Genomic DNA, 17,404 nt, shown 5'->3' with positions numbered 1-17,404 from the left:
AACTGCCCACAGGTTGTGACGTTGCAAATCAGTGTTCAGGCCTTCTGTTACGATTGGTCTCGAGTGAACACGGTCCATCAGTCGTCTTCAGATCTCTGGTACTCCTCACACCATCAGTCGTCTTCAGATCTCTGGTACTCCTCACAACACCATCAGTCGTCTTCAGATCTCTGGTACTCCTCACAACACCAACGGTCCTCACACCATCAGTCGTCTTCAGATCTCTGGTACTCCTCACAACACCAACGGTCCTCACACCATCAGTCGTCTTCAGATCTCTGGTACTCCTCACAACACCAACGGTCCTCACACCATCAGTCGTCTTCAGATCTCTGGTACTCCTCACAACACCAACGGTCCTCACACCAGCAAAAGTCTTCAGATTTTCAATAGTCCTCACACCAGGAATAGTTCTCACACAGCAATAGTTTTCAGATTTCCAATAGTCCTCACACCAGCAATAGTCCAATAGTCCTCACACCACCAAAAGTCTTCATACCATCAGCAGTTCTTCGACCTCCAGTAGTCCTCGGATCACAGGTTGAGGACTCACAAATTTATGAAAAGATCGACCATAATGAGTGGCATTGTCCACGTGATACAAAGGGAGACCAGTCGATTCACTTTGATCGGGCTTCAGCACTCGGGAGACGTCGACTCCTGACTTCCGGTACACGCCTGATCTCAACTCGGGATTCTGGGATCGTGCATGGGCGAGAATCCAACTTCTCCCAATTCTTTCGTTCGTATCTCCTGGATTAGTGTTTCATTATACCTTCAACCCCCCCTCCCCCACAGCACAGTCCAAGAGATAACGGGACAATATAAGAACACGGCGCTGTGTTGTGTTCACATTTTCATTGTCCATTGGCGCCTTTTGATCAAATAAACTGACCATCTGCCACTGGATGAGCTATCATGTTATTGTATCATGGTTACGGTGATACTTTTTGTATTCAAGACTTACATGCTAATTATAATTAAAACAGTCGACATGTCTGTTTAGTTTGGGCTAATCTACTGCACATTTTTAAATTAAATTTTTTTTTCATGAGACTTGATTTCCGTAAGTTTTACCTAAATGGCTTTTTTAAGCTGCTATTTATTATTGGTGATTTTCTTACATGGCGGACAAACTAAAATAGCTAGTGTATCCGGTGTACAAAAATAATGTGATCATTTTTGAGCACTTTTGAGCACTTTTGAGCACTTTTGAGCACTACAAAATCAAATTTCTTCCGTTGATAGCACAGAATAATTTCAATATGGAACAAGCATTAGACTTTACACAAATAGATAAAAAGCTATAAAGGAGAAGTGATACAAATCAACTTGCACACTTTGGGGTATTGTTCAAGAAACAGCTCAATTCTTTTTCATAGAGTTGCAGAAGTGAAGTTCAATTTAGCGTCCTTGACATTGATTAATTTAATATCTCCAATTTCCGTTAGAAATAGATATAGAATTGTTTTATGTGTGTGTGTGTGTTTGTGTGTGTTTGTGGGTGTATGAGTATGTGTGTGGGTGTGGTAAACTAACTATTATTTCATGGAGATTTGAAATACTATTAGGCATTGAATCAAATGTATACAACCCTTTAGAGAAGACTTTTGAATGGTGATGCTTTTATATAATCGCCAAAGGAGGAAAAAAAAATTGGGGGGGGGGGGCGGGGCGGAAAACGGAGTTGGGGGAAGAATTCTTATATTGAATGACTGTAAGTCTCGGGGGAAAAAAACAGACTTTTGGTGTTGCAATGTCACAGACTTTGCACACCTGCAACCATTTGAACAGTTGATGTGGCAAAGATGTTAAGCTTTCGTGCAGAATGGCCATCTCCAAGACTGCATCTGAACAGTGAAACCCTTTCAACCGCCAAGCGAGAAAATGTTTATCGGCTCCAATAGGTTAAATCCGCATACTGCTCTTGTGATGTCTGTCCGTCCGTCTGTTTGTCACGTTTAGTTGTAAAAAAAAAAGAGAAAGTTCTGTTGTAAATTTTCTTTCGTTGTGGCCTTTAACGTTCTCGAAATATTTTATTTTAGAGTTGTTGTTTTTTTACTTCAAGTTGGATGGGGTTTTTTTTTAGTCTTTGAGTTGTGTCTCGCCACTTCCTGTTCTGAGTATCTTCATTTACCAGTCCAACGCTACCATTTGGTTCAAGGGGGGAAAGGGTTAATTTGTCGGCTTATTCCACACCAAACCTATGTGTTTGCATAAATCAGACGCAGGAAACGGTGTTGCCTATTATATTCATTGCATTGGAAGTGGGTGTTAGAGCCACTTCAATCTCACCCTGCCCTCACATCCCTGGCTCAGGCGTCCTCATCCTCGAAATACACCCCTCCCCCCACCCCCCGATCTAAATCTTATGCTCCCAGTGGCTCTTAGTGCGGTGAGCCTTCACTCCTCTTCCGCACAAACCCGTCACTCCCGAAACAAAAAAAAACTGGTCTCTAATGGAATCTAATTGCAGATGACGTGAGAGCCGTTCGGCGGATGAGTTTTCATGCGCGCATGCAAGAATCGTGAGATGGACAGGGAACGTTTCGGGGAGAGGGGGGTCTGAAGAGGGGGTGCAGATTGGGTGACTTAATTCCTGTGTTTGTCTGGACAGCGGCCATAGCGTGACGGCACAATGATAGTCTGCTTGGCGATTTCCTTCTCAGATCTTAGCGAGGGAACAGCCGGAACAAGAGGCTCAACTGCCCTCGTTATTGGGCCACGGTCCTTCTGACAATTTCGTTTCTCTCTCTGTCTGTCTGTCTCTCTCTCTCTCTCTTTTCTTCTACTTCTGCTCTTCTGTCTTTTACACACACGCACTATTTTTTGTTTCGAATCATCAAAATCTCAACATATAACTGTTTACAGTTACAAGCAGCTCCAATCAGTTACGAGAAGTTTAAAGCGAACAGAACTAACGAATTAGCTAAAAAATATTACCTTGTATTTCATTGCATGGCAGTACAACAAAAAAGTCAATAAGAATCTTAACTCTATAAAACTTAAAGATACGTGTATATGATTGTGAGCGGATTTTTTAAACATGACACGTACGCATAGAATAAAGCGTCAAATACGGCAATCACCTACTTGTATCTATAACATTTGTTATGATTTTGTTGTTTCCTGACTGTTGCTTGAAGTTTAACCATATTTTTTAAAAAATGATTTTGTTTAGCGCTTCTCTCATCCTCCTAGCGTTTTTGTCAGAGTCAAATCTCCAGTAACACAAAAATTCCTGACCTTGTACCGAGCCTCTGAGTTAGGTCTCTCCACTCAGCCTCAGTACCCAGGGGATCGAAAGGAGAATTGAAGTAAAAAGTGTCATATCTTCGACTAGTAAGAAACACAAACGTCTAAACAAGAAAAACATTTTAAAATACTTATTTTTAAAAAAAGCTTAAATTAAGTGTAATTGTATCAATTAGTTTGAATGAGTCATATAATGTATGAATGAGTCATATAATGTATGAATGAGTCATATAATGTATGAATGAGTCATATCATGTATGAATGAGTCATATAATGTATGAATGAGTCATATAATGTATGAATGACCAAACATATGAAACTGTGCGATAGAAATATTTTTACGAATTGTTTTTGATAAGCTTTTTTTTATTATTGATTCTTGTGTTGTCAGGGAAAACAAAATAAGTGTGCAAAATTTCAGCTCAATCAGAGATTAGGTGTTGGGAGAAATAACGTGTACAAACTTTTTACCAAACAGACAGTGAGTTGATAAAAGCTCTGTAAATACAGCAACAAGCAGCAAACCGTGGAATTGTACAAATGTTGTCTTGCACACAGATGAACATATCTTATAATTAGTAGATAGACACTCAGGCAGACAGATACAATAAGAATGGCTTCGACTAAAAATCCTACAATAAATTATTTTTGATGTGGATTCACACAATGAATAGGATAGAAATAATTCAGGAAGTCATTACTGTACAAGATGCGCAGAACTACCATGTAGCAATGATTGGTTGAGGGAATTCATAAATCTCTGTACATAATAAAACACTCGGTACCTTTAATTAGATTTCCAAACTCAGTAAATTACTAACAAAATCCATCTCGGAAGTTCTTGCCTATGATATAAAAAAAAAAAAAAAAAGCCTTGAATAGTCACGTGAACCTGCACCAAACTTATAACGTTCACTTAGAAATTCTATAAATAACAACCTTAAATCCATTCAAGGGAAGCAAACCTACGTCCATGCATAGCCAATCCATTGAGGCGGTAATAACTGATCCGTGACTGACCGTGAAAAAAAAAGAATTAATTAAAAATTAAATATTAATAACTACAACTATGTATTGAAAATGGTTCAATTAAGTGGTAAGAAGAGATAATAAAGTAAAGGGGGGGGGGTGTGGAGTAGCTACATGTCAATATATAGTTCTAGTGATTACAACCATCGAGTTATAGAGACTTTTGCATGAAAAGACACATCCCCCATCAAAAAGAAATGTAGAAACACACAGTATTCTCTCCCCTAGGATTTCCCCGCTGTTTCGGTGCCGCCTGAAGTAGTCCTGTGGGCTCACGGGAAGAGAAGTATTAGGGCACTGGCTCTACATTCACTTGTCTAACCACTTCCTTTTTCACGACAACCACAAATTAATTGCGTTCCGGTTCTCCTTGGCTCGCCCCCCCCCCTGCCCTACACCCTCACGCTACCCGATGGTTATCTGTGGTAGTGGTGGTTGGAGGAAAGTCGCAAGGGCGCCTTGCATGAAAATTGTATGTGCATTGTCGCTTGTGTGTGTGTGAGAGAGGGGGGGGGGGGGAAGAAGGAGAGGGGGGAAAAGACCGAAGACAGAGTCCTCCCCCCCCACCTCCCCGAAGCGTTTGCTGGATGTGAATAATAATTATATTGCGGGGCGCATTGCGTGTGTTCGTAAACTTATCGTAAAAACAAAATATGAGCGCCCTGTGGCTCTTCTCCTTGTGGGGTTGGTAGGGGGGCAGAGGATGATTGGGATTACAGCGGAGGAGGGGAAGGAACTTAAGTCAGATGTACGGCTCAAACACACACGCACACTATTCCCTTTTCACCGCGCAGGCACGCACAAACTCACAAGAGCGTACAAACATGCGAGCTGGTAATGTAATTACATTTAATTTAACTAGAGCCCCCTCCACAACTTGCGGTCGGCCATATTGGGACAGATCGACTTTTTAGGCAACTCCGAATAATTTAACATTTTTGTATGACCCGCCCCACCCCTCTCTGCTTCAATCCTCACCCGATGCCCTGCCCATGGTTTTTCCGTGAAAGTGCAAATTCAATCATCGGTGAAGGCACTGTTGACTCGATCACAAGAGGTCACTTTCCTCGGACACTTCACTCGCACGCCGCTCGTGGCGACCTCAAACTAGCCTCGCGCCCCCAAGGCCGATTACTTTCAAGAGCCACTTTCAGGATTGCAGAGGCGACATAGTGTTGCGTGTTTGTTGGCTGATCAGACGATTGCCTCAGAGAACGGGTGGGCTCGATCTGACCTCTCTCCCTCCTCCTCACTTGATGTAATTACTCGAATTCATCTTAATTACATCCCTTTCCACGACCGGCAAACAAGAGTAAAATGATGTAGCATCACCTCTGACCATTGGTCAATTGTGGTCGGGGAGGACGCAATGATTGCTCTTCGGCTTCTGTAACAAAGGGAGCATTGGTCATTTTCAGCTAGCGGTCAGTGGCTCGAGCGTCCACTTCTGTGCAGATGTTTACTTTCGTCCGCGCTTTTGAACAATAGCCTGGACACTTCGGAAGCCCCCATTTTCATTTTTTCTCTTTCACCAAGTCCCCCCCCCCCTCCTCTTTCTATCATCGTCGCCATCTTGACTGTAAACTTGTTCCTTCATTGAATAACAACAACAGCTTTAGAGTCAAACACAGGACGTACGACGTCAGACTGGGAGACACGTTGAAGTGACGTCAACATAACACGTCATTATTTGACATGACGTTTCTTGGCTCACACCAGCGGTGAATGACCTGTATTGACACACACACACACTATTTTAAGGTCTCAATCACACGTAAACAATCAGAGGTCACACCTCGCAGAACTGAAGGTATCAATGTGGACAAATAAATCCAGCGGATCCGTAACGAATGACACACTGTGAAATAAAACCGGACATCGGTCCAACTCTTTAAGATACGTTTTTATACATGTCTCTTAATGGCCATGAGGTGATGGAGGGGAGTAGTAAGAACATTTGTAGTCACCTTTCTTTTTATTTTTGTTTGAAAAGAGGTGGGGAGGGGGGGGGAGTAAACGGAAAGACTTTGTGTGTGTGTGTGTGTGTGGGGTGTTTGGTTGTGTGATGTAATCTTAAAGACACGTCTGAGATGCCCAAATATTGTGTCATGATGTCGCAGCAAGATAAATCATTGGATGCTTTGAAAGAAAAAGTCTGGTCTAGTCAAATCGCCTAATAGGAACATTCTGGAGTGTACACACTGCTTGGGCCAGTTTAGTCTCTGGCGACAGAGCTGTTAGTATGGCAAGACTGTTGTTCCACTTTTAAGGAGTGAGAACTTGGTCTGTCGCTAGGTTGTCAGTTTGCTTCAGGCAGTAGCTTCTCCTTAACGGACTATTCTGAGACTGATAATGTACTGATGTCTTAAAGGATGCCGACACTTAGACAATATCGTACTGTTAACTTGAAAGCAATGGCCAGCGTGGCCCTAAAGGTCAAGGTGACGCACTGCTGAGTATCATCTGCAGGTGCGGTATTTTAATTCCCGCTAAGAATTTTATGCAACAATCTTACATTAGACTTCAGTTTGTTCCCCTAACATAAAGGCCCTGCAAGGAGACTGGGGTAGGGCTTTGAAATTTAAAAAACAACATAGCCCTTTGCTACAGTTCGAGGAAAGGGGATGGGGAGGGGAGATGAAGGCGATCCTCACGCAACACCTGGACCCACAAAAGAAAAAAAACTAGAGAAAAAAAAAAAAGGGGGGGGAGGGGATACCGCAACAGAGCAACACGTGGGTAGTAATGTTTGGCATAAAACACATCATTAAGACTTGTAGACAGGGGAAGACAACCACGGCCATGTCTGATCTGAACAGGAGGTAGATTTGTGATGAGCGTTTGTGTGTGACCGGGGGTGGGGGCGGTAGAATGAGAGGATGAACCAGCAGAAGTCATGATGTACTTTGTGTTTTCTCTACTTAGTGAAAGAGATTAAAAAAAAAACCACAATGCTCTGTTTTGAGGGGGGGGGGGGGGGTGAGTTTTGTCTAAACCACCATTATGACAGGAGTGAATAGATCGTAAGAGGCTAGATATTTATAGTCCATTCAGAGTTGTCTCCAAAGTGTAAACGTAAATTAGATGGGCAATGTCCGTCCACCTTGCGCTTGGTTCGCAAACTAAAGGATAGGATCTGTTGACCAGTAGATATATTCTACGTCCCTGACATGAACGACCCCCCCCCCCTTCCCTCTTCCTATATGAAACTAGATCTAATCATTTAATATTTAATATTAGCCTGGAAAATAGAAAATAAAACTTTGGAGTTTTACTCCGAAAAGAATTGTCGACATTTGTCATCATTGTCAGCATAACTAGAGATAGAGAAATGTAATAGCTCTAGAGTTTTCTAGCGTGTACTGGGGGTGGACCTCTAGGCAACAGAAATGTACTCGAGTGCTGGACCTCTAGGCAACAGAAATGTACTCGAGTGCTGGACCTCTAGGCAACAGAAATGTACTCGGGTGCTGGACCTCTAGGCAACAGAAATGTACTCGGGTGCTGAACCTCTAGGCAACAGAAATGTACTCGGGTGCTGAACCTCTAGGCAACAGAAATGTACTGGGGGTGGACCTCTAGGCAACAGAAATGTACTCGGGTGCTGAACCTCTAGGCAACAGAAATGTACTCGGGTGCTGGACCTCTAGGCAACAGAAATGTACTCGGGTGCTGGACCTCTAGGCAACAGAAATGTACTCAGGTGCTGAACCTCTAGGCAACAGAAATGTACTCGGGTGCTGGACCTCTAGGCAACAGAAATGTACTCGGGTGCTGGACCTCTAGGCAACAGAAATGTACTCGGGTGCTGAACCTCTAGGCAACAGAAATGTACTCGGGTGCTGGACCTCTAGGCAACAGAAATGTACTCGGGTGCTGAACCTCTAGGCAACAGAAATGTACTCGGGTGCTGAACCTCTAGGCAACAGAAATGTACTCGGGTGCTGAACCTCTAGGCAACAGAAATGTACTCGGGTGCTGAACCTCTAGGCAACAGAAATGTACTCGGGTGCTTATTGAAATAGATTCTATGTGAGATGAGATCTAGATCTACATATATATTTAAATTCTTTAACACCTTGTGAATAAGTTTGTGGTTTGGTACATTTCTACAATGAGATACAGAGAATGCAAATCTTTATTTAAAAAAATAAATCTAGATTTTGTTTATAAGATATCAAGCTTTCATTCAAATGTGTGTGAAAGTTAGTTATAACGCCTACAGGAGAGGTTGTATTAGTTGTTTGTGGCTACATTACAACTAGTGATACCCAACATTGTCATTATAGTATGTGTTACGTATTTGTATAATTCTCAATACTTTCTTTTAATAATTTGCAATACTTGTTTGTATAATACAAAATACTAGTTTGTATCACGTCAGATACGTGTATGTATAACGCTAAGTACACGTTATTCTAATATGTCAGGTTCTCATAACAACAGATACAACGTTGAAACGTCCAATGAGGATACCCCACCACCCATCCCTGACACGTCACCTAAGAATGTCAGTTGTCAATCAAGTGACGTCACGCTCATTACGTACGTGTTACCCTGACAATCAAAACATGTAACCAATTGGACGAGCTGGCTTCTGGAATGTTTTATTTTTATATTGTCTTCTCGTCTCTCTCTCTCTCCTTTCTTTCTCTCTCTCGTACTCTCTCTCTCACTCTCTCGTTCTCAGTTGTTGTTTTTTTTTACTTTCCTTTTGTTTTGACAAAGGCTTCCTCATCCTCATTTTTAAAAATCTCGTCCTCTCTAAATTTCTCTAATTATCCCTTGGTCTCTCCAAGGCTCTCTAGTTATCCCTTGGTCTCTCCAAGGCTCTCTAGTTATCCCTTGGTCTCTCCAAGGCTCTCCGGTAGTCTTATGCGCTCTACAGCAGTCTTTATATTGAACTTTATTTCTGAGGCTATTTCTGACCCTATTCTACAGTCGCTCTATTTATTTATTTAGACTTCATTTTGTTCGAGATTATTTTTGGACATGTTAAAGTTTATTTCCTACAACAAAAAAAAGTAATTTCCAGAAGTAATTCGTGTAAGTTCTGTGCCAAATGATCTCTCAGAAATATAGTAGTCCAATAGCAGAAAAGTAAAGTTCCCCTTTTAGACCTTCAGATGATGTAAAGGTCATCTGTCTCCGTGGCCCACAATTCACGAGTGTCATGTAACCAGCACAACGACCAATCGCCTTTACTTTTCCCCTATTAACGTCAAATATCCATTAGAGCTGGATGGACTTGGAGACCCTAAGGATCCCGAAATTAAAAATCATAGCCTAACCCGAAATCCCTCGGTTTGGAACCCTAGCTGCGTATCTTTCCGTCACCACGCCTGCAAACACAAAAGGTGCAGTTCTAGTTTTGGCCTCATTGTTAGCACATTAGTTCAATGACATTTTAAAAAGTTGTTGTTCTCTCAATTTGTTTCTTGTAGAATGACTTGTTTTCTACCCTCTTGTTTCACAGTTGGCATTGGGGAGGGGGGGGGGTGTGTTATTTCTTTTGTGTTAGATTTTTTTTTTGGAAAATAATTGCATAAACTTTTTTTTTACATGTTATTCTACTAAAATCAATACCAACTTATAATACACCAAGATTAGAGTAAATAAAAGACATAGTGGGTCATACCTGGACAAACCCAGCTTTCCAGCTGGACTGTTACCCAAGATTAAATGTTAGAAAGTCATGATGCAACGACTCCCTTTATCTGGGTGCCCCCCCCCCCTAATTTCCACATTAAGTCGTCGACGTCTTTAGATCAGCCACACACTACCATTTACTTAACACTAATAATTACCAAAATAAATGAACCTCTATATTAGTTTGAGTTTTAATATTTCTCCTGGGCTGTTCTTACTAGGCCGATGCAGATGCTAGTTTATCAAAACAAAGATTATTGACTTATTACTATGTTACCACGATTACGACAATGACTTGAAGTCCCGACTACTGACATTACAACCAACGAACACAAAGCAAACACACACACACACACACACACAAAAGTAGCTTTTTTTTTTTTTTTCATTCTTTGTGTGCGTTTTTCTTTTTCAGCGGAGCAGTACGACCTCACAACGCAAGCCTTGCCAACTTGAATTATAGACCAAGAGTAAATAGGGGACATTTGTTCGTGTAACGCGGAGGAATACAAACTCAACGGCGATGACATCGACATTAAGCTCATCTTTAGATCGTCCAAGTCTGTTTGAGACTCGTGGAGGCGGCGCTGCTCCAATCTGCAATCTTCCACTCTTCTGTTTGTCTCTCATTGTTTCTCGAAGATCTGATACAGTCATTAGCCTCCAGGGGAGGACGAGTGCCGGGGTGCGCTGATCGGACCGGGAGGGGGGTGGGGTTGATCCGTCTCCTAGTATGACTTTAGTAACTATTGTAACTGTAACATAAGGGCGCTACTAAGAAAAGACAAGAAGGTTGACTAAAAGGTATAGTTTGACCATGGTTTGACAGGATCAACAACGAACTTTTTTTTTTCACAATAATTAAAAGAATTTTTATTTGTTCTCTTTATTTCACTTCATGATTGGCACATCCAGTCTCTCTACCTTGTTATGGAGTGTGTCTCTACTAGTTACACTACACAAAACCCATTAACCCACTACATATGAAAATACGCGCTTTTGCAGGGCCAGATTGACGTATAGGCAACAAAAACCATAGCTTATATAAGGAATATTTAGTTCTGATGTATAATATCTGGACTTAAAAATATCAAAAGGGCCTTTAACAAAAAAATAGGGCCTTTTCAAGCCTAAATACGGCACTGCGCTTTTGCACTATAAAATGTATTTGCATTTAAAAACGTTTTTGATTTTCATCAATATGCATCACCGCCTCGTTGTGAAGTCGAGGCAGACGTAACTTCTATTAGCAATTCGGAACAAAATTCTGTGTTTTTCTGTCAAGTAGCATTTATTTGAAGACATTGCTTCATCTACGTTTGCATTTCATTTTGCTTCGTTTTGCCTAAAAAATTACTCCACGGTCACGTGGTATGTGTCCCATACAGTCGTAGCACTTGTGCTTTGTTACAAAACAAACAAAATGGTTAAATTGTAAAAAAAAAACAAATGTCTCGATGGCCCTGGGGTTGGAATTTTCCTCGCACCGCACCGACCCTTGAGGTCCGCAGGAGGCTTGGTCTTGCACCGTAAGAATCTTCATTTCTAAAGGCAGATCTCAAACTGAACACAAGACTAAACATTTTCTTATAAAGAAGAAGAGCACAATAGATTCGTTTTTGTTTTTATTTTTATCTATTTGGAAATTATTGTTACAGTTCTTATAGTGTTGGGTATTTTGTTTGTTTGTTTGTTTAATTTGTTCTTCATTGCCGAATTTAAATTGGCATTGGACATTTTACCAACATATTACCATCTCTAATTTTGTTATTGTTGTTGATGAACATTCTAAAACTCCTAGAGACCCCCCCCCCCTCCCCTTCGCATTTAGCTCCTTCCAAACCTCTAAACCTAGAGAAAAAAAAGTAGAGAAATACCCATAAATTTTGCATAAATCCCGAGGAATAAAACTTAGTGCTGGGGTATTTTACAGTTCAACACCGAGACTCCCCCAACTCCTTTAACTCCCCCCCCCATCTCCTATACTCCTTTTCACCCTCCCATTCCCCCCCCCTCCACTTCTTTTTTTTTTCCAAACACCCTCATTCAGGATCGTAACATAACGGTACAGAGTGCGATATTTGGGAGGGCAATACAGACAAAAAAAGTGGGGGAACACTTTTGGGGTGAGAAATAAGGAATTAAGGGGTGGGGGGGGGGGTTTACGAGAAAGAGGAATGAGTGTGTGAAAGGTATTGTCTTTCTTTTAGATAGAAGATCACCCAACAGTCTTTCCTGAGACATGCAGCTAGCGATTGCGTCTCGATGAGGCCCTTATTTATTGCCCCATGAAGGAATGTTGGCAATGAAGTGAATACAACAAAAAAAAGTGGAAATCTCTAGACGCATGCCTCTAGGTGTCTGGCTTAGCCATTTTTATTGGATGCATAGCTGTCTTTTGTTTTGTAGCTGGGTTGTTTTTTTTTTTACTTACACGAAAGTAAATTTAAAATAACGTTTAAAAAAAAAGACTTTAGAAATAAAAGGCAATGAATATATTCAAATAGGCATTTGGCCTTATGACAATAAAATTAAGCAGTTGGGAAAGAGAGAAAATCGAACTTTATTGCCTGTGGTTGTCGGGAATGATTATTGTCGTACGAAAACGGCGAATGATGTCGTTAAATTTAACAAAAACGTGTTCGCCTATAAAGTGCCAAGCTAGTTTCACCATAACACTTTCATTAACGTTTGGCATTAGAGAGTGCAGGCTTTTTTTGTCCAGAATGACGTCATATAAGACGACGCTTTGAATTCTTACGTTTAGCGAGTTTCTCAAACTACGACAAGACGCTCTTTATGTCAAGTCAACATTGAAGGGCTCAAGGTTATCTACCATTCATTTCTTACAGAAGTTTCTTATACTGCAGTCAGCAATAGTCTTTTAAAGTACAAATCAATTTTTGTATTCGAGTTTTTCAGGCATCCCAGATAGATCAACATGATGTTAGTGCAGTGATTTCCAGTCCAAAAGTACCTTATGATCACATGACGGCAAAACTGTGCGTCGCTCATGGTCACCTTTAACTAGCTTCACAATCTGAATGTCAATGGCATTCATGAGAAACGTAAAGTAGGCACACGACACTTCCTGAGACTTCAGTGCTACCGTGGCTAGATGTAGCTAAGTGAATGTCTCGCTAACTATAAACTTCAGTGCTACTGTGGCTAGATGTAGCTAAGTGAATGTCTCGCTAACTATAAACTTAAGTGTTACTGTGGCTAGATGTAGCTAAGTGAATGTCTCGCTAACTATAAACTTCAGTGCTACTGTGGGTAGATGTAGCTAAGTGAATGTCTCGCTAACTATAAACTACAAGAAGGACATTTGAAAATATGAAAAACTCTTTTGTAACTCTAGTCGGTAAGAATGTCATTTTGATTAAATAAGTGAATTATGGAAATACAAAACGCTTTTAATGTTTTTAATATTATGTATAAAAGCTACTACCAGAGAACGAAGAAGAAGCTAGTTACATCAGCGGATATAACATTGACGAAAAAAAAAAAAAAAGATGCAAATTTTGAAAACTTGTTTCAATACAATTAGATTTGAAAGAGAAGAGCTCAACATTGTGACGAAGTTGGTAGTATACCGCAGGAATATAATTTTTTGCTGGCAAGAAAGCAGAACTAACATAAATAGTCACATAAGCTCTGATATCAGTGATATGTTCTTGTCTCGTATGTGCTTGCAATTTACAGTTATAGGTCTTGGGATTGTTACAAGTAACACGAACAGTAGCGACATGTTTAACTTCCGGTTCGACCTTAGTACTATGTTATCACACGTGACGACATAAAAAACACACATCGACTTAAACACACCTACAAGAAGGTGACAGAATGCAACACGTCAATGTATACACAGACACACAGACCCACCTTCTCCTGCTGTTGCTGGATCTGCTTCATCAGGATGGATCTCTTCTTATCCTTGCATCTCTTGTTCTGAAACCACACCCTGATCACCCTGGGACTCAGACCGGTCATCTCGGTCAGCTGCTCTTTCATCAGGGCGTCGGGCCTGGGGTTGGCGTTGTAGCATGTCCGTAAAGTGTGCAACTGCTTTTCGTTGAGCACCGTGCGGACCCGCGTGGTCTTGTGGTCAGACTTGTGGCTACTCCTTGACGACTTGTCGCCGCGACCTGAAGTGGATCAAAATTTAGTCAATGTTAAAAGACTGACCTGTATTATTAAGATAACATGAACGATCTGTTTATTGAGACAGTTTTCTTTTTGATACGTTTGACAAGTCTAGAAATATATATATAGATTAGTGCTAGAGAAAACTTTAATAAATGAGACCCACCCTCACTAACAAGCAAACAAATTTTTTTTTTTAAGAATGAGCAAAAGTTCTCAAATTTCTTTACTTTGGTTCTTAAAAATACCTAATTCTGGGATGTGTTTTTGTTTACGACTCAAACATTCTACCAAAACTGTAGTTTGTCTTCTGGCGCCAAGTCAGATCTCATTTTGATTTTCTTTTCGTGGATATTGGATGTTACGTGCATGATCAGGATAACTTGCTTTCTTTAATGACAACACACACAGAAAAAGGAAAACAAACAAAATATTTAAAACTATGAATTAGTAGCGAGAAAAATGAAGGTATTTTTAGCATGGTCAAACGATGGTAGATATGTCATATTAAAGCAAATATATTGTCTGACATATCTTTAGGGGGAATTGAAAACAAGAAAAGACTTAAAAAGAGAAAAAAAACAACGAAACAATTATTTAGAAGAACAGAGGAACGGAAGACAAGTATCATTCCATCTATCAGTTGGATACACACACATACACATTACAGACACAGACACACACTTACAGACACACACAGTGTGAGTTAATTTTATATATAATCAATACGTTTATATTGTCACTTTATGCTATTCTAGATCTACAAAGATGGTCAGAATCTACAATCATACAAAGTTTTTTGGACTGTCTTTTATGGTTGAAAAATAAAAGACTAAAAAATCTCGCGGGGGCGTGGGCGGGGTGACGTGGCTGAGCGGTAGAGCGAGGAAGGTTATATTTATATATTTATATAAATAACAACCCAGATCTAAAAATAAAAACTCATATTTGTAAACCCTGCCAAGAGCGTTAGTGTAAAAAAAAAAAAAAAAGGAAATACTAGTTGCGTGCTATAAGGTGTGTGTGTTCTTGTAGAAGTGTTTGCATGTATAGACTTAACGTTCTAAAATCTATGAACCATTACTTCGGCTCACGTCTGCAGCAAAAAGAAACACAACCAACGTTCCAGCTTCCAGCATTTATTTAGCTTCCCATCTGTTTATGTGTGAGGACCGCTGATCGAACCAAAAGCAGGGGCCATTAACCAGACGACTTCCAGGTTTATTTCCCTTTGCTTGGCGGAGAAACTGGAAAACCAAAACTCAGGGATGACATGTCAGATTGACACAGACGTGTTGTGCTTGCTGTAGCTCCCCTGTCACTCTTTCTTTCCCCTCCTCATACATACTTTTAGGTAAAAAAAAATTGGCAGAAATGAGGGGAGGCTACAATAATACAGATTTTGTTTTCCTAAAGACATATCTCCTTAGACACATATGGGGATACAAAAAAAAACCCCAACAAATAAGGTAGACAGATTCTCACAGACGACAGAGAGTATGCATTAGTGCGCGTGCTGCTGACACACGACATAGTATACTAATCAAGCACATGTGTAAAGTCATGGAACACACTAGAGCAAGGCCGAATTTACGACATTGCTAGACTGTGCTGCCACCTAGGGCCTCCCTTTTAAAGGGGCTTTCACGTTTCAGAAATACACACACAAAATAACAACTAATATCCATGTTGAATATACAAAAATAAGGGACATGATATAAAATGTACTCTCACCAACGTGAACTGCTCATAGGTCCAATAATATTTATAAGGTCGCCCAAAAAAAAATCTGCTGCGCAAACATAAAATAATGAACCGGCCTCTCTCTTGATACCCTATTGCTGAAAAGTGGGATTGGGTTACTCAGTAACCCTACGACGAAAGTCAAGGGACAGATGATGATGATGATAATGATGATGATGTTCATTTGTATTGAAGCTTAAAGAGAATAAAGAAATCTCATGTAAAAAGAAAAAAAAAACTGCCTACAGCCTCCCTTTACCCAGACCGGGCACTACACAGGAACATGACCTATTTTAAGTACATCGTTATGACAAACCTCTACACGGCTCCTCTTTGTCATTCTCAATATCCGGAATTTGAAAATCTGTTCTCAATAAATGTACAGATGCCTTAATAACTCGATATGTTTAAAACCTGCTCTTTGGTTTAGTGCGATGTAAATAGTTCCATATACGTAAATGCATGAAATAATTTCTCAAGTAAACTGGGAATTAGGACGTAGGTGCGATATAAAGATCAACTCAGGAGCTAATTTGTCCTCACTGGCATAGAGGAAAGTAGCTGAAAGTAGCTGAAAGTAGCTGAAAGTAGCTGAAAGGCTTCTAAAATGACGAAGAGCTGTATAAAATAGGACGAGTGTAATTGTAGCGATTTGTTGTTTTTAAGTGGAGATTCACATGTTAGGCGTATAGCTAAAAATAGCTTTTGGTGTTTCTGGTGAACAGAATATAGGAAGTGACGTCAAGCGTTGTAGTTTAAAATGTATAACATTCTAGTTTTCGCTGCCCAGGTCACCCAGAAAGAGAATAGAAGGGCAAAAATTGCGTACCGACTAAAACCGAATACAACGAATACTATGAATTGACAGGTCTACATCCAAGTTCTGGCATGGAATTGAAAGGCTCAAGAGAGATCTGAATGGAAGGATGTGCTGAAGCAAGCCAGAGCCCTCCATGGGTTGTAACGCCACTGGGATCGATGGATGGGTGGATGGATGGATTGATGGATGGATCGATGGATGGATGGATGGATGGATAGAATAATTTTTTTGCACTTTGAGCACTTTCAAATCAAATTAGGAAACTCTTTCTTTTATAGCACAAAGTAAATTTAAATCGCCAGCGGACATTTCAACGCTTAGGTAATTTACGTACTTTGTCTAATTATTTCCTAATAGTTTCATATATTTTCTGTAGGTAACCTTATACCGGTGCCACATTTCTTCATTTCATTTTCTCTTCTTTTCACTACGCTACTGCATTTTATTGCTTCAAGAATCACGCCGTATCGTAAGCATCAAAATGCAGACAAAAAGCAAAAGCAATGTTATAAATGTTGCGGTGCATTACCGAGACCAACCGTCACAGAAGGATTCAAAACCGCAGCGTCGCTACCTGTGGGCAGTGGAGACCAATAGCTCGTGGCCGACGTGGCAAGTCAGTAGTGAAGCCTACTATCACGAATGATCTTGGCCAAACCCAGAATATAGAACTTCACTTGTTTGAAATGATTCAGAGAGTGATATATAGATATATAGTTAAAACTGATCACTGATCACTAAAAGTGATATATATATATATAT

At 40.4% G+C, this 17,404-nt stretch overlaps 1 protein-coding gene across 3 annotated transcripts in view; it reads right to left on the bottom strand.

Annotated features, from left to right (window-relative positions):
* The window catches only part of LOC106058624 (insulin gene enhancer protein isl-1-like), a 131,028-nt gene that overhangs the window by 19,075 nt on the left and 94,549 nt on the right, over positions 1-17,404 (bottom strand). For all 3 annotated transcript variants that reach the window (XM_056008673.1, XM_056008654.1, XM_056008664.1), the window contains exon 5: positions 13,819-14,081. In XM_056008673.1, coding sequence (XP_055864648.1) covers positions 13,819-14,081 — 263 coding nt within the window. The remainder of the gene's footprint in view (positions 1-13,818; positions 14,082-17,404) is intronic.

The sequence above is a fragment of the Biomphalaria glabrata genome, chromosome 1, assembly GCF_947242115.1.
Source record: "Biomphalaria glabrata chromosome 1, xgBioGlab47.1, whole genome shotgun sequence".
NCBI classification, from domain to species: domain Eukaryota; kingdom Metazoa; phylum Mollusca; class Gastropoda; family Planorbidae; genus Biomphalaria; species Biomphalaria glabrata.
This window is presented reverse-complemented; position numbering and strand designations above follow the sequence as displayed.